The sequence below is a fragment of the Echiichthys vipera genome, assembly GCF_963691815.1.
Source record: "Echiichthys vipera genome assembly, chromosome: 2".
NCBI lineage: Eukaryota > Metazoa > Chordata > Actinopteri > Perciformes > Trachinidae > Echiichthys > Echiichthys vipera.
In genome coordinates, this window is record NC_139827.1 from 364,281 (window position 1) to 385,595 (window position 21,315).

The following is a 21,315-nucleotide window of genomic DNA, read 5'->3' on the forward strand; positions in this document are numbered from 1 at the left end:
AGGGGGCGCCGGTGTCCTCTGGGTCCGTAGGGGGCAGCGGTGTCCTCGGGGTCCGTAGGGGGCGGCGGTGTCCTCGGGGTCCGTTGGGGGCGGCGGTGTCCTTTGGGTCCCTAGGGGGCGGCGGTGTCCTCGGGGTCCGTTGGGGGCGGCGGTGTCCTTTGGGTCCCTAGGGGGCGGCGGTGTCCTCTGGGTCCGTTGGGGGCAGCGGTGTTCTCGGGGTCCGTTGGAGGCAGCGGTGTCCTTGGGGTCCGTAGGGGGCGGCGGTGTCCTCTGGGTCCGTTGGGGGCGGCGGTGTCCTTGGGGTCCGTAGGGGGCGGCGGTGTCCTCTGGGTCCGTAGGGGGCAGCGGTGTCCTCTGGGTCCGTAGGGGGCGGCGGTGTCCTCTGGGTCCGTTGGGGGCAGCGGTGTCCTCTGGGTCCGTTGGGGGCGGCGGTGTCCTCTGGGTCCGTAGGGGGCGGCGGTGTCCTCTGGGTCTGTTGGGGGCGGCGGTGTCCTCGGGGTCCGTTGGGGGCGGCGGTGTCCTCTGGGTCCGTTGGGGGCGGCGGTGTCCTCTGGGTCCGTAGGGGGCGGCGGTGTCCTCGGGGTCCGTAGGGGGCGGCGGTGTCCTCGGGGTCCGTTGGGGGCGGCGGTGTCCTCTGGGTCCGTAGGGGGCGGCGGTGTCCTCGGGGTCCGTTGGGGGCGGCGGTGTCCTCGGGGTCCGTTGGGGGCGGCGGTGTCCTCTGGGTCCGTAGGGGGCGGCGGTGTCCTCGGGGTCCGTTGGGGGCGGCGGTGTCCTCGGGGTCCGTTGGGGGCGGCGGTGTCCTCTGGGTCCGTAGGGGGCGGCGGTGTCCTCGGGGTCCGTTGGGGGCGGCGGTGTCCTTGGGGTCCGTTGGGGGCGGCGGTGTCCTCGGGGTCCGTTGGGGGCGGCGGTGTCCTCTGGGTCCGTTGGGGGCGGCGGTGTCCTCTGGGTCCGTTGGGGGCGGCGGTGTCCTCTGGGTCCGTAGGGGGCGGCGGTGACATCTGTTTCCTGTCCGTCAGGTGACTGCTGGCTGTTGGCGGCCATCGCCTCCCTGACGCTCAATGAGTACGTGATGGCCCGAGTCGTTCCCACGGACCAGAGCTTTGGGGACGACTACGCCGGCATCTTCCACTTCCAGTTCTGGCAGTTCGGGGAGTGGGTGGACGTGGTGATCGACGACCGGCTGCCGGTCAAAGACGGAGAGCTGATGTTCGTCCACTCGGCTGAGGGGAGGGAGTTCTGGAGCGCCCTGCTGGAGAAGGCCTACGCCAAGTAAGAGTCCTGACCCGGGATTCAACCCGACAACCTTCTGTTCTCTCCGCACAGGAACAGGGTTCTGACACAACCCTCCTGGCTCCTTTGATCGCTCAGTGATGTCACATTAAGCTTTAACGTGTAAAGAATTGTGTCGTCTGCAAACACTCGGAGTCTCTCGTCTCTGCGGTTTCTTCACTTCTGCGTGTTTTCGTCAGGGTCAACGGTTGCTATGAGGCGTTGTCGGGCGGTTCCACCACCGAGGGCTTCGAGGATTTCACCGGAGGCATCGCCGAGAACTTTGACCTCCAGCGACCTCCGTCCAACCTGTTCCAGATCATCAAGAAGGCTCTGGAGGCCGGGGCGCTGCTGGGCTGCTCCATCGACGTGAGTCCCCCCCCGCGTGTGTGTGTACGTGTTTATTTACTGTACACTCTGAACCGTCCGTGTCTTCGGTGCAGATCACCAGCGCCGCCGACTCCGAGGCCGTCACCCGTCAGAAGCTGGTGAAAGGCCACGCCTACTCGCTGACCGGCGCCGTGGAGGTGATGTCACTTCCTCTGCATGAAACTAGAGAAATGAGAAAAAGAGGAAACGAGGGGAAAGAAAAGTTGTTGTTGTTGTTTTCAGGTGAACTATCGCGGCAGGATGGAGAAGCTGGTGAGGGTGAGGAACCCGTGGGGCCAGGTGGAGTGGACCGGGGCCTGGAGCGACGGGTAACCACACACACACACACACACACACACACACACACACACACACACACACACACACACACACACACACACTAAGATGGCGTCTGCTGCTCCGGCGGGTCGCAGGTCTCCCCGGTGACGTCTTGTGTCCTCGTGCACCTGAAGCTTGTTCTTGTGTCTTGTTTGATCGTGTTCCTCCAGGTCCAGTGAGTGGAAGTACGTGCAGGGCGAGTGTCCACACGCCAACGCGGAGGACGGAGAGTTCTGGTGGGTAGAGTGTGTGACGCGTGGACGCGTGGAGGTGGTGGAGACGTTGGTGTGACAGCTGTTCCCTGTCCCGTGTCCGCAGGATGTCCTTCAGCGAGTTCCTGCGTCACTACTCTCGCATCGAGGTGTGCACTCTGACCCCCGACACCATCGACGACGACAGCGTCAAACACTGGAGCGTCAGCAAGTTCGACGGCACCTGGAGGAGAGGGTCCACCGCCGGAGGCTGCAGGAACCACCCCTGTAAGTCCTGGAACCCTCAGAACCCTCAGAACCCCTCAGAACCGCTCAGAACCGCTCAGAACCGCTCAGAACCCCTCAGAACCGCTCAGAACCGCTCAGAACCGCTCAGAACCGCTCAGAACCCCGCAGAACCGCTCAGAACCCCTCAGAACCCCGCAGAACCGCTCAGAACCGCTCAGAACCCCTCAGAACCCTTCAGAACCCCTCAGGCCACAGGAACCCTGTCATCATAAGAACCACAAGACTCAGGAGGAAGGTTGATCCAAGGTGGATCCATCTGATCAACCTTCTGGACCTGAACGGGTCATGGGGGGGTTCTCTCAGGTGGAGCTGGAGGTCTAAAGATCTGTGGGTGTTTCCTCCGCAGACACGTTCTGGATGAACCCTCAGTTTGTGATCAAGCTGGAGGAGGAGGACGACGACCCGGACGATGGAGAGGTGGGCTGCAGCTTCGTGGTCGGTCTGATCCAGAAGAACCGCAGGAAGCTCCGTAAACAGGGAGAGGACATGCACACCGTGGGGTTCGCCATCTACGACGTGAGAACTCCACAAGCTTCAGTCCATGTTTACTGAGACCCTGGGAACAGCAGAGGGCGGGGCTTGTACTCAGTCTGTCTTCTGTTTTGTCTCCAGGTTCCTAAACAGGTGAGCTGTGGACCTCGAAGACGCCTCCAGGTCAAAGGTCAAAGACACTCACACTGTAGCGTTACCGTGGTGACTGAGTGATCATATGTTACAGAACAGTTTCAGGTCGTGCCCTGATGCCTCTTGGGTAAACTGTCTCCTGACACCTGTCCAGGTGTCCAGGTACGAGCTGTTCTGATTGGTCCTTGTCCCTTCAGTTCCAGGGGCAGCGTGAGGTCCACCTGGATAAGAACTTCTTCCTGAGCCACGCTCAGACGGCCAAGTCAGAGACCTTCATCAACCTGCGCGAGGTCAGCACTCGCTTCAAGCTGCCGCCGGGAGAGTACCTGATCGTCCCGTCCACCTTCGAACCGCACCTCAACGGAGACTTCTGCATCCGTGTGTTCTCCGAGAAGCAGTCAGAGACCCAGTAAGACCCGTCTGTGAGGGACTGCTCAGACCTCTGCTCAGACCTCTGCTCAGCTGCCAACGTGATGTAAATGTCTTTCTAACATTTAAACCAACTGTGTCCCTCCAGACCCTGTGACGACCCCGTCAGCGCTGAGCTGGACGACGTGAGTCCCTCTTGATTTCCAGAGTCAGAGACACAAAACAGCTGTGTGAGGAAGCGTCATCAGCTCTTTAGAACTCTTTAGAACTAGTTAGACTTCTTAAGAACTATTCTTTAGATCTCTTTAGAACTCTTTAGATCTCTTTAGAACTCTTTAGAACTCTTTAGAACTCTTTAGATCTCTTGAGAAGACACTTAACGGTCTGAGCAGCCATGTTTGAATAAAGTCTGTTGTTAACGATGTGGCGGTTGTCATGGTGATTGTGTCCAGGAGACGGTGTCTGATGAGGACGTGGACTCAGGATTCAGAGGCCTCTTCACCAAACTCGCCGGAGACGTAAGTGTTACATCACTTCCTGTGTACTGGGGACCATTCAGAGCAGAGTTCTGGTTCATCTGACTGTGGCACTTCCATGCTACATGCTAACAGCTAACAACAGTGGGGTGATGACAACTCATCCAATCAAAGTTTTAGTAACAAATAATAATGTGAAACACCATCCATAAACCACACAGAGCAGGAATACGGTGCCCCGCATGAGTACGGTGCCCCGCATGAGTATGGTGCCAAGCGGGTGTTTGGTGCCCCGCATGAATACAGTGTCCCGCATGAGTATGGTGCCCCGCATGAGTATGGTGCCCCGCATGAGTATGGTGCCCTGCAGGTGTATGGTGTGATGTCTTCCTGTTGTGTTTCAGGACATGGAGATCTCTGCAGTGGAGCTGAGGACCATCTTGAACAAGATCGTAGCCAAACGTAAGCTGACCTTCAACGTGCATCACCTGTCCACCTGTTTACCTGTCCCCCTGTTTACCTGTCCACCTGTCCACCTGTTTACCTGTCCACCTGTTTACCTGTCCACCTGTTTACCTGTCCACCTGTCCACCTGTTTACCTGTCCACCTGTTTACCTGTCCACCTGTTGACCTGTCCACCTGTTTACCTGTCCCCCTGTTTACCTGTCCACCTGTTGACCTGTCCACCTGTTTACCTCTCCACCTGTTCACCTGTCCACCTGTCTCTCCTTCTCAGGCACGGACATAAAGACAGACGGCTTCAGTATGGAGACGTCCAGGATCATGGTGAACCTGATGGACGTATCCTAAACTTTAAAAACGATCAGTTCATAAATGTGTGTTTACATTTATGCTTTTCTTTATTTAGTCAAATTTGATGAAAAACGTTAATTCATTGTTGTATTAATTATGAATATAAGTGATTACATTATGGTGTAATGACCGAACAGAGTTTATGACATGAAGAACACTGTGAGACGTCCAAACGTCCTTAACGTGTCAGAAGGACAGCGGCAACGGGAAGCTGGGCCTCGGAGAGTTCGCCACTCTGTGGAAGAAGGTGCAGAGATATCTGGTAAGACCTGCGACCTTTGACCTCTGAGTCCACCTGAGTGACCTTTGACCTCTGAGTCCACCTGAGTGACCTTTGACCTCTGAGTCCACCTGAGTGACCTTTGACCTTTTAGTCCACTTGAGTGACCTTTAACCTTTTAGTCCGCCTGAGTGACCTTTGTCCTCTGAATCCACCTGAGTGACCTTTGACCTCTGAGTCCACCTGAGTGACCTTTGACCTCTGTTTGTCTCCAGTCCATCTATAAGAAGAACGACTCGGACAACTCTGGGACCATGAGCACTCCTGAGATGAGAGTCGCCTTCAAAGACGCAGGTTTGTTTCTTATCGTTGTGTTTTTAATATTTTATTATTTTTTTATGATCCATCATCACATGAACAACTCTACAGAGAGGCGTCCATGTTTGTTTGTAATCAGTTGAGTTTAAAGAGGACCCGTTATGCTTCTCTGACCTCTGAATGCAGTTATAATGTTTTATAGTCATGTTTAATAAAACCAGAGGCTCAAATGATGAAGACCGTGCAGTCAGACGTGAGCCCTGTCGACCGACGGGGGCGGAGAATCCTGACTTCCCTATTGGTTGTGATGCTTCAAACAGGCTCAAAGTGTGAGCTGTGAGTTCAGACACTTTTCTGCTGTTTATTATGGAGATCAACCTGTTTAAGCCAACGTTAGCATGTTGCGCAGCTACCGTGGATAGATTTCATATAGACAGTGTTTTCAGCTGATCACTTATGTGGTGAGGGGCAGAACATTTCCCTGTAAGCAGCATAGACAGTTGACCAATCACAGGAGAGCAGCCGACCAATCAGGGCACACTGGGCTCTTTTTTTGGGGGGGGGGGGGGCGGGGGGGATGTAGACCTATTATAGTTGACCCGAAAAATACAAATCTGATCATGAAAACTTGCTTAATAAAGCATCTTTAATGACATCATTTCACTCATGTTTAATCAAATATCAAAAACAAGTCATTTCATGAAATTCGTATTTATAAAAACAGACAGACAAACACAGTGACCAATCACAACCAAGCCCCGCCCCCAGCGTCCTGTTTGGTCCAATCAGGAAGCTGGGTCAGCGTCAGTTCTCTGAGTGTCCACTAGGGGCAGATTTCATGTTAAACAGCCGTTTACACAGCATCATTAAACCTGTTTAAGGACTAAAGAACATTCTAGTCTGTGTGTTTAGATCAGGTCTCCATGGCAACATAATTAGGGGCGTGGCCTCTTGAGTGACAGCTAGCCTCTGGCCCTCACTTCTCCTCGAGCAGATGGACGTACGCCCCTCCCCCCAGCCTCACATACATGCCCTTTTATGGTCAGAGGAAATGAGGCGTAGTCAAAGTCTGACAGATGGAGACTCCTGCAGGCGACTGGATCACGTTAGAGAACGGAGCTGACGGAGCACGGCGTCTGGTTTTATACAGACCGTGATCCCAACGTAGAAACACGTCTGCAGCTGCTAACAGAAGCTAACGGTCAATGACGGTGATGATGATGATGATGGTGATGATGATGCGTGCTCTGCTCCTCCAGGTTTCACCCTCAACAACACCATCTACCAGCTGCTGGTGGCCCGGTACTCGGACCCCGACATGACCATCGACTTCGACAACTTTGTGGGATGTCTGATGAGGCTGGAGATGATGTTCAGTGAGTGTGACGCTAACAGACGACGCTAACACTTTCTCCTCAGGTGGAACTGATGTTTCCAGATGTGCGGCGGCGTTTTAGGGCCATCGTGTGAAAAAGATGACATCATGAAACCGGGACCTTGCTGCTAACTGTGTGCTAACAGGACCTAGCTGCTAACTGTGAGCTAACAGGACCTAGCTGCTAACTGTGAGCTAACAGGACCTAGCTGCTAACTGTGAGCTAACAGGACCCAGCTGCTAACTATAAGCTAAGAGGACTGGGAAGCTAATTCTAAGCTAACTAGCTGGAGCTCTGGCTAGTCTGAGAACTATTGTTTACATAAGTAACTCATAACTTGTCTCCTAAAGAAAGCTAGTTTATGCTAGCTTGGGGTCTAACACAGCTAACTAGCGCAGCTGCTAACGTGTGCTTCCTCCTCAGAGGTCTTTAAGAAGCTCGACGCCCACGACAGCGGCTCCATCGAGCTCGACTTCCAGCAGGTGAGGATAGAAACAGCTGCACGTTCAGACCCGGGTGGACCCGAACCATCAGCTCACATGTGTCTCTGTCCTCCTCCCGCAGTGGTTGACCTTCGCCATGATCTGAGCCCCGCTCCGTGGCCCCGCCCCCCGGAGCCCCAGTGTTCCCGCAGCACGCCATACTCCCGTTTACAGCTGCAGCTTCTCCTGCTTTTATATTCCAAACACTACGTGAGTCCATGCAGAGGCAATAAAGTTTGCACCGACCCCCGACAGGCTCTCGTGTCTTCTGTGGTTCTGTCCTGACTCCGGTCCTTAATCTGCGTCCACCACACACTTACAGGTCGTTAGCCTAGCTTAGCACAAACACTGAGGCAGGAGCTGCTGCACACACATTACAACAGTGTTTACAGCTTTAAGTCTATTAGTTAGCGCTCAGTTTAGTTTTAGCCAGAGCTCCAGCTAGTTAGCTTAGAATTAGCTTCCCAGTCCTGTTAGCTTAGAATTAGCTTCCCAGTCCTGTTAGCGTAGAGTTAGCTTCTGTGTCCTGTTAGCTCACAGTTAGCATCTGGGTCACACGTTCCTAAAATAAATAAACAAATAAATAAATAATAGAAAAAATAAATAATTAGATAAATAAATAAATAGATTAAAAAAATAGAATAGATAGATAAATAAATAAATAAATAAACAATAAATAATAAATAGATAAATAAATAATAAATTAATAAATAATAAATAGATAAATAAATAATAAATTAATAAATAATAAATAGATAAATAATAAATAGATAAATAAATAAATAAATAAATAGATAAATAAATAAATTAATAAATAATAAATAAACAGATGAATAAATAAATAATAAATAGATAAATAATAAATAAATTAATAAATAATAAATAAATAGATAAATAAATAATAAATAAGTAAAAAGATAAATAATAAATAGATAAATAAATTAATAAATAATTAATAAATAAATAATAAATAAATAAATAGATAAATAATAAATAAATAATAAATAGATAAATACATAAATAAATGAAAGACGTCAGAGCGGAAGTGAAACGTCACAGTTTCTGTTCTGTCCCTTTAACTGCACGTGCTTGTTCCTGATGATGACGTAGTGGGGCCCCGCCCCCCCCCCCGCACCGGGCGGGTCTCGGTGCTGCAGCAGAGCATCACACACCGGAACACCGGAACACCAGACACACCAGGACCCACCAGGACCCACCAGAGTCCAGGACCCACCAGGACCCCGCAGAGTCCAGGACCCACCAGGACCCCGCAGAGTCCAGGAGCAGCAGTGTGAGTGTTTCCTGTTTGTTCCTGACTTTTGTTTTTGTTTACAAGAGAGTCAGAACCAGAACCAGGATGAGTTAGACCAGAACCAGGGTGAGTTAGACCAGAACCAGGGTGAGTTAGACCAGAACCAGGGTGAGTTAGACCAGAACCAGGGTGAGTCAGACCAGAACCAGGGTGAGTTAGACCAGAACCAGGATGAGTTAGACCAGAACCAGGGTGAGTCAGACCAGAACCAGGATGAGTTAGACCAGAACCAGGGTGAGTCAGACCAGAACCAGGGTGAGTTAGACCAGAACCAGGGTGAGTCAGACCAGAACCAGGGTGAGTCAGACCAGAACCAGGATGAGTTAGACCAGAACCAGGGTGAGTCAGACCAGAACCAGGGTGAGTTAGACCAGAACCAGGGTGAGTTAGACCAGAACCAGGGTGAGTTAGACCAGAACCAGGGTGAGTCAGACCAGAACCAGGGTGAGTCAGAACCAGAACCAGGGTGAGTTAGACCAGAACCAGGGTGAGTTAGACCAGAACCAGGGTGAGTTAGACCAGAACCAGGGTGAGTCAGACCAGAACCAGGGTGAGTTAGACCAGAACCAGGATGAGTTAGACCAGAACCAGGGTGAGTTAGACCAGAACCAGGGTGAGTCAGACCAGAACCAGGATGAGTTAGACCAGAACCAGGGTGAGTTAGACCAGAACCAGGGTGAGTTAGACCAGAACCAGGGTGAGTTAGACCAGAACCAGAGTGAGTTAGACCAGAACCAGGGTGAGTTAGACCAGAACCAGGATGAGTCAGACCAGAACCAGGATGAGTTAGACCAGAACCAGGGTGAGTTAGACCAGAACCAGGATGAGTTAGACCAGAACCAGGGTGAGTTAGACCAGAACCAGGGTGAGTTAGACCAGAACCAGGATGAGTTAGACCAGAACCAGGATGAGTTAGACCAGAACCAGGGTGAGTTAGACCAGAACCAGGGTGAGTCAGACCAGAACCAGGGTGAGTCAGACCAGAACCAGGGTGAGTTAGACCAGAACCAGGGTGAGTTAGACCAGAACCAGAGTGAGTTAGACCAGAACCAGGATGAGTCAGACCAGAACCAGGATGAGTTAGACCAGAACCAGGGTGAGTTAGACCAGAACCAGGGTGAGTAAGACCAGAACCAGGATGAGTTAGACCAGAACCAGGGTGAGTTAGACCAGAACCAGAGTGAGTTAGACCAGAACCAGGGTGAGTAAGACCAGAACCAGGGTGAGTTAGACCAGAACCAGGGTGAGTAAGACCAGAACCAGGGTGAGTTAGACCAGAACCAGAGTGAGTTAGACCAGAACCAGGGTGAGTCAGACCAGAACCAGGGTGAGTTGGACCAGAACCGGGGTGAGTCAGACCAGAACCAGGATGAGTTAGACCTGAACCAGGATGAGTTAGACCAGAACCAGAGTGAGTTAGACCAGAACCAGGGTGAGTTAGACCAGAACCAGGGTGAGTTAGACCAGAACCAGGATGAGTCAGACCAGAACCAGGGTGAGTCAGACCAGAACCAGGGTGAGTTAGACCAGAACCAGGATGAGTTAGACCAGAACCAGGATGAGTTAGACCAGAACCAGGGTGAGTTAGACCAGAACCAGGATGAGTTAGACCAGAACCAGGGTGAGTTAGACCAGAACCAGGATGAGTTAGACCAGAACCAGGGTGAGTCAGACCAGAACCAGGATGAGTTAGACCAGAACCAGGGTGAGTTAGACCAGAACCAGGGTGAGTTAGACCAGAACCAGGATGAGTTAGACCAGAACCAGGGTGAGTTAGACCAGAACCAGGTTTTTATCATAATCATTGATCCTCGGACCCGTCGTCCCGTCTCTGTGGTTCTCCAGGTGCATTGTGGGTCAGGATGTTCGGAGGCGTGTCCACTCGGATCCAGAGGGATCGTCTGAAGGCCGGGGGTGTGGGCTCGGTCCAGAAGGCCCGGCCGCACCTGAACCAGGACTTCAGGGCCCTGAAGGAGGACTGTCTGCAGAACGGGACCCTGTTCCAGGACCCCATGTTCCCCGCAGAACCCGCCTCACTGGGCTTCAAGGAACTGGGACCCTTCACCGCCAAGACCAGGGGCGTGGAGTGGAAGAGGCCCACGGTAAGACCCAGACCCAGACCCAGACCCAGACCCAGACCAGACCCAGACCCAGACCCAGACCCAGACCAGACCAGACCCAGACCCAGACCCAGACCAGACCCAGACCCAGACCAGACCAGACCCAGACCCAGGCCCAGACCAGACCCAGACCAGACCCAGACCAGACCCGACCCAGACCCAGACCCAGACCAGACCCAGACCAGACCAGACCCAGACCAGACCCAGACCAGACCCGACCCAGACCCAGACCCGACCCAGACCCAGACCCAGACCAGACCCAGACCAGACCCAGACCCAGACCAGACCCAGACCCAGACCCAGACCAGACCCAGACCCAGACCCAGACCAGACCCAGACCAGACCCAGACCCAGACCCAGACCCAGACCAGACCCAGACCCAGACCCAGACCCAGACCCAGACCAGACCCAGACCAGACCCAGACCCAGACCAGACCCAGACCAGACCCAGACCAGACCCAGACCCTGACCAGACCCAGACCCAGACCAGACCCAGACCAGACCCAGACCCAGACCAGACCCAGACCAGACCCAGACCCAGACCCAGACCAGACCCAGACCAGACCCAGACCAGACCCAGACCCAGACCCAGACCAGACCAGACCAGACCCGGACCCAGACCAGACCCAGACCCAGACCAGACCAGACCCAGACCCAGACCAGACCCAGACCAGACCCAGACCCAGACCCAGACCAGACCCAGACCCAGACCAGACCCAGACCCAGGACCACGGTGTCTGTGGCGTGATGTCACTGAGGCGTGCTCTCTGATTGGCTGTTGCAGGAGCTGACGGAGAACCCTCAGTTCATCGTGGGCGGAGCCACCAGGACGGACGTGTGTCAGGGCGCGCTGGGTGAGTCACGCCCCTGACGACGGTCGCTAGGAGACCAGAGCTAAAACAACAAACTGTCATTCTTCCTGTTTGTTTGTTTGTTTTCTTTACAGTAGTTACATCAGTGTTGTTGATGTTGTTGTTGTTGCTGATGTTGTTGTTGTTATTGTTGATGTTGTTGTTTTTGTTGTTGATGTTGTTGTTGTTGTTGTTGCTGTTGTTGTTGTTTTTGTTGTTGTTGATGTTGTTGTTGTTGTTGTTGTTGTTGTTTTTGTTGTTGTTGATGTTGTTGTTGTTGTTGTTGTTGTTGTTGTTTTTGTTGTTGTTGATGTTGTTGTTGATGTTGTTGTTGTTGCTGTTGTTGTTGTTGTTGTTTTTGTTGTTGTTGTTGATGTTGTGGTTGTTGTTGTTGTTGTTCACATGTTCAAACTAAACTAAGACCTGAGGACGAGCGGCGCCTGAAGGCAGCACGCCGCCGTCACATGACCTCCATCGACCCGCGGGCCGGAACCATTAAAGCTTAATGTGAAAGGAGCTGACGATAGCACTTAACTTAGCACTTAACTTAGCACTTAGCTTAGCACTTAACTTAGCACTTAACTTAGCACTTAACTTAGCACTTAGCTTAGCACTTAACTTAGCACTTAGCGTAGCATTAGTGCGTCCCCACAGACACCAGAGTCCAGGCTAATGGAGCCATTAAGGTTTTACTGTCAACACGGCAGAAGAGAGCGATACAGAACCTGGTTCTGACTGGACCCTGGTCCTGACTGGACCCTGGTTCTGACTGGACCCTGGTTCTGACTGGACCCTGGTCCTGAACGGACCCTGGTTCTGAACGGACCCTGGTTCTGAACAGACCCTGGTTCTGACTGGACCCTGGTTCTGACTGGACCCCGGTTCTGACTGGACCCTGGTTCTCAGGTGACTGCTGGCTGCTGGCTGCCATCGCCTCCCTGACCCTGAACCCGGAGGTCCTGGCCCGGGTGGTGCCTCAGGACCAGAGCTTCAGGGCCGGGGACTACGCCGGCATCTTCCACTTCCAGCTGTGGCAGTTCGGGGAGTGGGTGGACGTGGTGGTGGACGACCGGCTGCCGCTGCGACACGCAGAGCTGATGTTCGTCCACTCTGCTGAGGGGAGGGAGTTCTGGAGCGCCCTGCTGGAGAAGGCCTACGCCAAGTAAGAGTCCTGACCGTTAAGTGTTCAACCATTACACTATTACACTGTTACTGCTGCTGGAGAAGGCCTACGCCAAGTAAGAGCCAGGACCGTTAAGTGTTTAACCATTAAACCATGAAACCAGGTAAAGTTTAGCTACGTCAGTCACACCCTCGCCTCTCTGCTCCCGTGTGCGGAGGTTGTGCGGCTCGTACGAGGCGTTGTCCGGCGGCAGCACCACCGAAGGGTTCGAGGACTTCACCGGCGGCGTGTCGGAGTCGTTCCAGCTGAAGGAGGCGCCTCGAGACCTGCACCGGATCATCCGGAAAGCCCTGGAGAGGGGGTCCCTGCTGGGCTGCTCCATCGACGTCAGTCACACCCACACACGCTGTTAGCGTTAGCATTAGCACTGTTAGCATTAGCATTAGCACTGTTAGCATGAGCAGTGTTAGTGTTAGCATTATTAATCATTGGCATTATTATTGTTAGCATTATTAGTATTAGCATGTGCTAGCTCAGCGCCCCCTGCAGCCCTGGAGGCGTGAGGTCACTTCCTGTTTCCTGTCTCTCCTCAGATCACCAGCTCTTCGGACGTGGAGGCCGTGACCTTCAAGAAGCTGGTCAAAGGTCACGCCTACTCTGTGACATCACTGCGAGAGGTGAGAAACCAGAGTCACTGTAGGAGGGGACGGGTTCAAACAGGGTCTGACCAACCTGGCAACCCCACTGCTGGACTTCTTTTTTGTTGTTGACGACGTTGAGACTCTAGATGGAGCCGTTCTGCAGATTCAACCTTTAAACACATAAAACACGACAGTTCCACCTCCACAGTTCAGCTGTAAATTGTGAGCTAACTAGCGTTAGCTGCTAACTTAACCTTCACCTAAACACCAAACTCGCGTGTTCGAGCGCCTGGACGCGCTCAGACGGGTCGGTAACGTCCTGTCTCCTGCAGGTGGAGCACCGCGGCCGCCAGGAGCGTCTGATCCGGATCAGGAACCCCTGGGGTCAGGTGGAGTGGACCGGCGCCTGGAGCGACAGGTCAGTGTCCCGCGGTGACGGGGGGGGGGGGGGTAACCGTGGTAACAGTGGACACCGTGGTAACCGTGGCAACCGTAGTAACCGTGGTAACCGTGTTTGTGTTCCAGCTCGTCAGAGTGGAGCGGCGTCGACTCAGCAGACAAAGACGAGCTGCTCTGCAAGATGGAGGACGGAGAGTTCTGGTAGGTTTGGACCTGTCTGTCTCTCACCTGTCTGTCCCTCACCTGTCTGTCTCTCACCTGTCTGTCTCCACCTGTGTGTCTCTCACCTGTCTGTCCCTCACCTGTCTGTCTCTCACCTGTCTGTCTCCACCTGTGTGTCTGTCTCTCACCTGTCTGTCTCTCACCTGTCTGTCTCTCACCTGTCTGTCTCTCACCTGTCTGTCCCTCACCTGTCTGTCTCTCACCTGTCTGTCTCCACCTGTGTGTCTGTCTCTCACCTGTCTGTCTCTCACCTGTCTGTCTCTCACCTGTCTGTCTCCACCTGTGTGTCTCTCACCTGTCTCTCTCTCACCTGTCTGTCTGTCTCTCACCTGTCTGTCTCTCACCTGTCTGTCTCTCACCTGTCTGTCTCTCACCTGTCTGTCTCCACCTGTGTGTCTCTCACCTGTCTGTCCCTCACCTGTCTCTCTCTCACCTGTCTGTCCCTCACCTGTCTGTCTGTCTCTCACCTGTCTGTCTGTCTCTCACCTGTCTGTCTCTCACCTGTCTGTCTGTCTCTCACCTGTCTGTCCCTCACCTGTCTGTCTCTCACCTGTCTGTCTGTCTCTCACCTGTCTGTCTCTCACCTGTCTGTCTCTCACCTGTCTGTCTGTCTCTCACCTGTCTGTCCCTCACCTGTCTGTCTCTCACCTGTCTGTCTCTCAGGATGTCCTTCGGTGACTTCCTGCGTCACTTCTCGAGGTTGGAGGTCTGTAATCTGACGCCGGACGCTCTGACTCAGGACTCCGCCGGTTCCTGGACGACCACGATGTTCGAGGGCGGGTGGCGGCGCGGCAGCACGGCGGGCGGCTGCAGGAACCACCCGAGTGAGGGCGCTCATGACCCCGACACGCGTCACTCCCCAGGAGCCGTGCGCCCGGTAAACTACATGTCCCATGATGCTTCTGTGTGCAGACACCTTCTGGATCAACCCTCAGTATAAGATCCGCCTGCTGGAGGAGGACGACGACCCCGAGGACGACGAGGCCGCCTGCAGCTTCCTGGTCGCTCTGATGCAGAAAGACCGCCGCCGCTACCGCCGCCACGGCCAGGACGTGCACACCATCGGCTTCGCCATCTACGAGGTCAGAGGTCAAACGTTGTGACGTTAATGAGGCGTCTCTCCGTCTGCTACACAACACAAACACGTTTGTGATCGTCTCAAATAAGACTTTTAGATGTTAGGCGAGCTAACATGAGCTAACATGAGCTAACACGTGCTAACACGAGCTAACATGAGCTAGCTGTAGCTGAGCTAACTGCGTGGTGTGGTCGGCTGAGTCCACGTGTCACAGGTGCAGGGACAGTTCTGATTGGCCGCTCTTCGCCGCTCTTTGCGTGTTTTCAGCGAAACGACCACGTGAACGACCGCCGTTCACTGACCACATATCCAACACCTTAGCAACCGGCTGCCATAGCAACCATGTAGCAACACCATGTTAGCACGTTAGCATGTTGAAATGACCCCTCTGCTTTTCTTCTTTGTTTTTTCTCTTTCACAGATTCCTGAAGAGGTGAGTCCACCTGTCTGTTTCCCATCTGTCTGTCTCTCTCACCTGTCTGTCTGTCCACCTGTCTGTCTGTCTCACCTGTCTGTCTCTCACCTGTCTCTCACCTGTCTCCCATCTGTCTGTCTCTCACCCGTCTGTCTGTCAGCACCGTGGCGGTCCCAGCGTCCACATGAAGAAGGACTTCTTCCTGCGTCACTCGTCCTGCGCTCGCTCTGAGACCTTCATCAACCTGCGGGAGGTGAGCGCCCGGCTCCGCCTCCCGCCGGGCGAGTACCTCATCGTCCCGTCCACCTTCGAACCGTCCAAGGAGGCCGACTTCGTCCTGAGGGTGTTCACGGAGAAGCAGTCTGAGACCCAGTGAGTCTGAACCAGAACCAGAACCAGAACCAGAACCAGAACCAGAACCAGAACCAGGTCTGTGGCGTTGTTGTAACTGTGACGTGTCTCTGCAGGGAGATGGACGACGACGTGGAGGCGAACTTTGAGGAGGAGGTAACAAATATTTATTGTTATTATTATTATCTTCATCTTTAACTACACTTTAATAACCATAAAGCCTCCCCTCAGCCTCAGCCTCCCCTCAGCCTCCCCTCAGCCTCCCCTCAGCCTCAGCTGCCCCTCAGCCGCCCCTCAGCCTCAGCCTCCCCTCAGCCTCAGCCGCCCCTCAGCCGCCCAGAGTCCCGCTCCCGTTCGCTGCTGTTCCAGGACGGCGGTCGACCTCAGGTTTGTCTCCGTGCACTGCTGCAGAATGTAGAACAGAAGAAGAGCATGTGTGGACTCTGCCGGTTCTTTTGTTCACGTTAGCTGTTCTGTTAGCATCAGTGTTAGCATCACAGTTAGCATCAGTGTTAGCATCAGTGTTGCTGTAGAGCTGCAGCTCATCATCCTGAGTCCTTCACAGACCGTTAGAGACGACGGAGCTGAGGACGGAGGCTGGGAACCCAACACAGGTCCAGCTCTCGGTTCTGACCCGTTGACGTTAACTACAGGGACAAAGTCCGAGCGTCCACATCGAGACTCTTTCTGTGACTTTAACCCTGAATCCGTTTGGACCTCATGTCGCTGCACGTGTCCCCAAAGTTAGGACTCAACAACAACAGGAAGTCCTGAAGGGCTCATGTTTTAGCTTTGGGACCCACGCGTTCAGACTTCCTGCCGTTCTTCTTCTCTGCAGGAGGAAGTGACCGAGAGCGACGTGGACGACTCCTTCAGGACCATGTTCGCTCAGCTGTCCGGAGACGTGAGTTCACTTTCACTGACACATTTAAAGACGCTGAGTCACGCTAAAGCTGCGAAACTGGACAGACACAAGTGGAAACATCCAGGCTAACAGTGGTTAGCATCCAGGCTAACTGTGGTTAGCATCCAGGTTAACTGTGGTTAGCACCCAGGCTAACTGTATGTAGCATCCAGGCTAACTTTGTGTAGCCTGGATGCTAACTGGGACCAGTAATCCTCGTTGTGTGTTATCTGTCGTCAGGACATGGAGATCTCGGTGCGAGAGCTCAGGACCATCCTGAACCGGGTCGTGTCCAAACGTGAGTTCTGATTTCGTCTCATTGTTCGATTCAAACAGTTTGAAATAAAGACGTTTGTTCGACGTTAAAGTTCTTCGGTTCAGTGTGTTTGAGTAAAATTCAATGAGAAAAGATTACGTCTCTGATCGTTAGCATCAGCTGCTAACGCTAACGCTAACGTCCGTGTGTCCACAGACGGAGACCTGCAGACGGACGGGTTCAGTGTGGAGGCCTGCAGAGGGATGGTCGGCCTCATGGACGTATCCTCATGGTTCTGATGGTTCTGATGGTTCTGATGGTTCTGATGGTTCTGTTGGTTCTGATGGTTCTGTTGGTTCTGTTGGTTCTAGTTTTTGTTGGTTCTGATGGTTCTGATGGTTCTGATGGTTCTAGTTTTTGTTGGTTCTGATGGTTCTGTTGGTTCTGATGGTTCTGGTGGTTCTGTTGGACCTTGACCCGGCTCAGAAGGACGGCAGCGCTCGTCTCGGGCTCCTGGAGTTTCAGATTCTCTGGAACAAGATCAGGAAGTGGCTGGTGAGAGGAAACCGCAACTCCCAGGATGCATTTCACCGAAAACACGAAAGTTTAAATTCTTAAAAACAAAACTTAAGATTTTCACCAACAGAATTTTTGGACTAAATAAATATAAATATTATAAATATAAACATCACAGACACATGTTGATGTGAATGAATATTATAATTATAAATGTAAACGTGTCGTCGTCACTGCAGGGAATCTTCCGGGCGTTGGATCTGGATAAATCTGGATCCATGAACTCTTACGAGCTGCGTTTGGCTCTGGAGACCGGAGGTGACTTTAGTTATGATGGTTTAATATTAATATATGTTTATTATGTTATTATAATACATGATTACATCTGTGATCAGTGCGTGTGTGTGTGTGTCTGTGTCTCTGTGTGTGTGTGTGTGTGTCTGTGTCTCTCTGTCTGTGTGTGCGTGTGTGTGTGTCTGTGTGTGTGTCTGTGTCTCTGTGTGTGTGTGTGTGTGTGTGTGTGTGTGTGTCTGTGTGTGTGTGTGTGTGTGCGTGTGTGTGTCTGTGTGTGCCTGTGTCTCTGTGTGTACGTGTGTGTACGTGTGTGTACGTGTGTGTGTCTGTGTGTGTGTGTCTGTGTCTCTCTGTGTGTGCGTGTGTGTGTGTGTGCGTGTGTGTGCGTGTGCGTGTGTGTGTGTGTGTGCAGGGTTCAGACTGAACAACACACTGTTTCAGACGCTGGTCGCTCGATACGCCGATGACGACACCGTCGACTTCGACAACTTCACCTGCTGCCTGATCAAACTGGAGTCCATGTTCAGTGCGTTACTAATGTCATTAATGTTATTATTATTATTATTATTAATGTTATTGTTATTATTATCTTCTTCTGTGGTATTGTTGTCTGAGTCTTCTTCTGTGGTGTTGTTGACTGACTCTTCTTCTGTGGTGTTGTCTGAGTCTTCTGTGGTGTTGTCTGACTCTTCTTCTGGGGTGTTGTTGTCAGAGTCTTCTTCTGTGGTGTTGTTGTCTGACTCTTCTTCTGTGGTGTTGTTGTCTGACTCTTCTTCTGTGGTGTTGTTGTCTGAGTCTTCTTCTGTGGTGTTGTTGACTGACTCTTCTTCTGTGGTGTTGTTGTCTGACTCTTCTTCTGTGGTGTCGCTGTCTGACTCTTCTTCTGTGGTGTTGTTGTCTGAGTCTTCTTCTGTGGTGTTGTTGTCTGACTCTTCTTCTGTGGTGTTGTTGTCTGACTCTTCTTCTGTGGTGTTGTTGTCTGACTCTTCTTCTGTGGTGTTGTTGTCAGGGGCGTTCAGGGCACTGGACCCAGACGGGACAGGAAGTGCCCGGCTGACCGTCGCCGAGGTAACGAACGTTCACCTTCATGCAGAAACATTATTGTTGTTATTGTTGTTATTGTTTTTGTTGTTATTGTTGTTTGTTTCCTCAGTGGCTCCTGACGACCATGAGTGGGTGAAGACCTGCAACCCGGCCTGCAGACCCCCCTACAGGTCCAGTCCCCTACAGGTCCAGTCCTCTACAGGTCCAGTCCTTTACAGGTCCAGTCCTCTACAGACCCCCCTACAGGTCCAGTCCTCTACAGGTCCAGTCCTCTACAGGTCCAGTCCTTTACAGGTCCAGTCCTCTACAGACCCCCCTACAGGTCCAGTCCTCTACAGCGCCCCCTACAGGTCCAGTCCACTACAGACCCCCCTACAGGTCCAGTCCTCTACAGACCCCCTACAGGTCCAGTCCTCTACAGACCCCCTACAGGTCCAGTCCTCTACAGCGCCCCCTACAGGTCCAGTCCTCTACAGACCCCCCTACAGGTCCAGTCCTCTACAGCGCCCCCTACAGGTCCAGTCCTCTACAGCGCCCCCTACAGGTCTAAGCTGCTGCTTCATGTATTCACTGATGCCTTCAGTCACTGTATTTATTAAACATTAATATGTAAATTAATTAATCTGTATTTATGAATATGCTAATGAGCTAATCCGTATTCATGAATATGCTAATGAGCTAATCTGTATTCATGAATCTGTAAATGAGCCGGCTGCTGTGATTGGCTGAGGCAGAGCTGTGGTGCGTTCAGGTTCAGTTCGGTCAAACGAACACTGATGTTTGATTAAAGGACAGAAACATGAACTGACTCTGACTCTGATTCATATTCATCAGAACTGTTTAATGAACTTTCTGTTTTTATCAATAATTCTTTCATTTCATACTTTTGCCAAAATAACTGAGAACAAACACTTAAGGGGTCCCCCCCTCCGGGTGTAGGTCTCAGGGGCAGCAGCTCCAGCCTCTGGTCCTGGATCAGGTCTCAGGGGCAGCAGCTCCAGCCTCTGATCCTGGATCAGGTCTCAGGGGCAGCAGCTCCAGCCTCTGATCCTGGATCAGGTCTCAGGGGCAGCAGCTCCAGCCTCTGATCCTGGATCAGGTCTCAGGGGCAGCAGCTCCAGCCTCTGATCCTGGATCAGGTCTCAGGTGCAGCAGCTCCAGCAGGGACCCCAAACTTCCCTTTCCTGGGCCACATTAACCAGCTCTAACTGGGGGATCCTGAGGCGTTCCCAGGCCAGTGTGGAGATCTAATCTCTGCACCTGGTCCTGGGTCTTCCCCGAGGCCTCCTCCCAGCTGCAGTTTTTATTATAAAAGCAGATTAATGATGGAAACGAATTTAATGTGTGAATATAAATGAACTTTTATTGTGAATAATAATTCACATAAAACAACAACAATGATCAGAGTCCCGTCAGAAAACCTCTGCTCCGCTCAGTCCCGGTTCTGGTCCCGGGTGTCCCGCCCCTCCTGCGGGCCCAGCAGCGCGGCCTGGTCCGCTCAGTTCTGGTTCTGGTCCCGGGTGTCCCGCCCCTCCTGCGGGCCCAGCAGCGCGGCCTGGGCCTCCAGCAGCGTGGTGTCGGTGCTGGCGCCCAGGAACCGGGCCGTGAGCTCCAGGTCCTGTAGCCGCAGACGGACCCTGCTGCCCCGCTGCAGCTTCTCTCCGTCGGCCGGTCTCCGACACACGCAGTGGAACTTCCCCCCGAAGTCGATGTAGAGATCGTCCCCGACCACATGGAAGACCCTCCCGGCCACCACCTTCCCTTTGGCCGGGCCCAGCTGGACCAGCGGGGAGCGGCGGAGCAGCGAGGCGAAGCTCTGATCCTGCCCGGGGGAGGAGGCGCTGCTGCCGGGCTCCTCTCTCTCCGCCTCCCGCCGGAGCTCCGACTGCAGGTCGAAGGCGGCAGCGAAGCCGGACCTGGGTCCGTCTGAGGCGGGAGGGTCGGTCCCGGGTCCGTCTGAGGCGGGAGGGTCGGTCCCGGGTCCGTCTGAGGCGGGAGAGCCGGTCCCGGGTCCGTCTGAGGCGGGAGAGCCGGTCCCGGGTCCGTCTGAGGCGGGAGGGTCGGTCCCGGAGGCCCCGCTGGAAGAGGAGAAGCTGCGGGAGAAGAAGAAGACTCTGCTCCGGCAGCGGGACACAACCTTCACCACGGCCGCCATGTTGGCTCCACGGCGGGAACTGACTTCCGTAGAGAAGACACGCCCACAGCGACACCTGGCGCCCGGAGACTCATATTTACAAATATATGATAAATATTACAAGAATATATATTTATACATATATATTAAATATCAACAAATACATAATAAATATTACAAGAATATATTTATACATATATATTAAATATTAACAAATACATAATAAATATTAAAAGAATATATATTTATACATATATATTAAATATTAACAAATACATAATAAATATTACAATAATATATTTATACATATATATTAAATATTAACAAATACATAATAAATATTAAAAGAATATATATTTATACATATATAAATATAAACAATATATATACATATTTAATATATGTATATAATATTAATTATATATATAGTTTTATATTATAAACAATATATATAAACATTAAATGTATATATATAAATTGTAACAATAGATATAAATAT

At 52.4% G+C, this 21,315-nt stretch overlaps 3 protein-coding genes across 4 annotated transcripts in view; 2 read left to right on the forward strand and 1 right to left on the reverse strand.

Moving 5' to 3' along the window:
- Window positions 1-7,408, forward strand: part of LOC310954061 (calpain-2 catalytic subunit-like) — a 14,570-nt gene extending 7,162 nt beyond the window's left edge. Inside the window, exons 3-20 of the mRNA XM_083923360.1 lie at window positions 1,017-1,269; window positions 1,470-1,638; window positions 1,713-1,796; window positions 1,882-1,967; window positions 2,148-2,213; window positions 2,296-2,456; window positions 2,824-2,993; window positions 3,090-3,101; window positions 3,299-3,510; window positions 3,619-3,655; window positions 3,923-3,988; window positions 4,351-4,408; window positions 4,684-4,748; window positions 4,954-5,022; window positions 5,256-5,334; window positions 6,558-6,674; window positions 7,098-7,156; window positions 7,239-7,408. Of these exons, the coding sequence (XP_083779486.1) occupies window positions 1,017-1,269; window positions 1,470-1,638; window positions 1,713-1,796; window positions 1,882-1,967; window positions 2,148-2,213; window positions 2,296-2,456; window positions 2,824-2,993; window positions 3,090-3,101; window positions 3,299-3,510; window positions 3,619-3,655; window positions 3,923-3,988; window positions 4,351-4,408; window positions 4,684-4,748; window positions 4,954-5,022; window positions 5,256-5,334; window positions 6,558-6,674; window positions 7,098-7,156; window positions 7,239-7,262 (1,787 nt within the window). The 3' untranslated portion in view covers window positions 7,263-7,408. The remainder of the gene's footprint in view (window positions 1-1,016; window positions 1,270-1,469; window positions 1,639-1,712; window positions 1,797-1,881; window positions 1,968-2,147; window positions 2,214-2,295; window positions 2,457-2,823; window positions 2,994-3,089; window positions 3,102-3,298; window positions 3,511-3,618; window positions 3,656-3,922; window positions 3,989-4,350; window positions 4,409-4,683; window positions 4,749-4,953; window positions 5,023-5,255; window positions 5,335-6,557; window positions 6,675-7,097; window positions 7,157-7,238) is intronic.
- A 913-nt stretch (window positions 7,409-8,321) lies between these two features.
- On the forward strand, window positions 8,322-19,403 carry LOC310954071 (calpain-1 catalytic subunit-like). Its single transcript, XM_083923370.1, has 21 exons — window positions 8,322-8,447; window positions 10,314-10,570; window positions 11,373-11,442; window positions 12,346-12,601; window positions 12,780-12,948; window positions 13,156-13,239; window positions 13,536-13,621; window positions 13,729-13,803; window positions 14,488-14,648; window positions 14,737-14,906; window positions 15,324-15,335; window positions 15,478-15,689; window positions 15,785-15,824; window positions 16,507-16,572; window positions 16,813-16,870; window positions 17,045-17,109; window positions 17,315-17,383; window positions 17,584-17,662; window positions 18,051-18,164; window positions 18,648-18,706; window positions 18,792-19,403. Exons 2-21 carry the CDS (start codon window positions 10,331-10,333, stop codon window positions 18,816-18,818), a joined length of 2,112 nt encoding a protein of 703 aa, XP_083779496.1. The 5' UTR covers window positions 8,322-8,447; window positions 10,314-10,330; the 3' UTR covers window positions 18,819-19,403.
- A 622-nt stretch (window positions 19,404-20,025) lies between these two features.
- Window positions 20,026-20,873, reverse strand: mrps28 (mitochondrial ribosomal protein S28). 2 transcript variants are annotated; one of them, XM_083925436.1, is made up of 2 exons: window positions 20,238-20,873; window positions 20,026-20,171 (listed from the first exon to the last, which is right to left on the reverse strand). In XM_083925436.1, the coding sequence occupies exons 1-2, from the start codon at window positions 20,835-20,837 to the stop codon at window positions 20,115-20,117; spliced, it is 657 nt and encodes a 218-aa protein (XP_083781562.1). In that variant the 5' UTR covers window positions 20,838-20,873; the 3' UTR covers window positions 20,026-20,114. The 2 variants fall into 2 exon arrangements, with proteins under 2 accessions (XP_083781562.1, XP_083781561.1); XM_083925435.1 differs by having other exon boundaries at window positions 20,026-20,873.
- Between the last annotated feature and the right edge of the window lie 442 nt (window positions 20,874-21,315).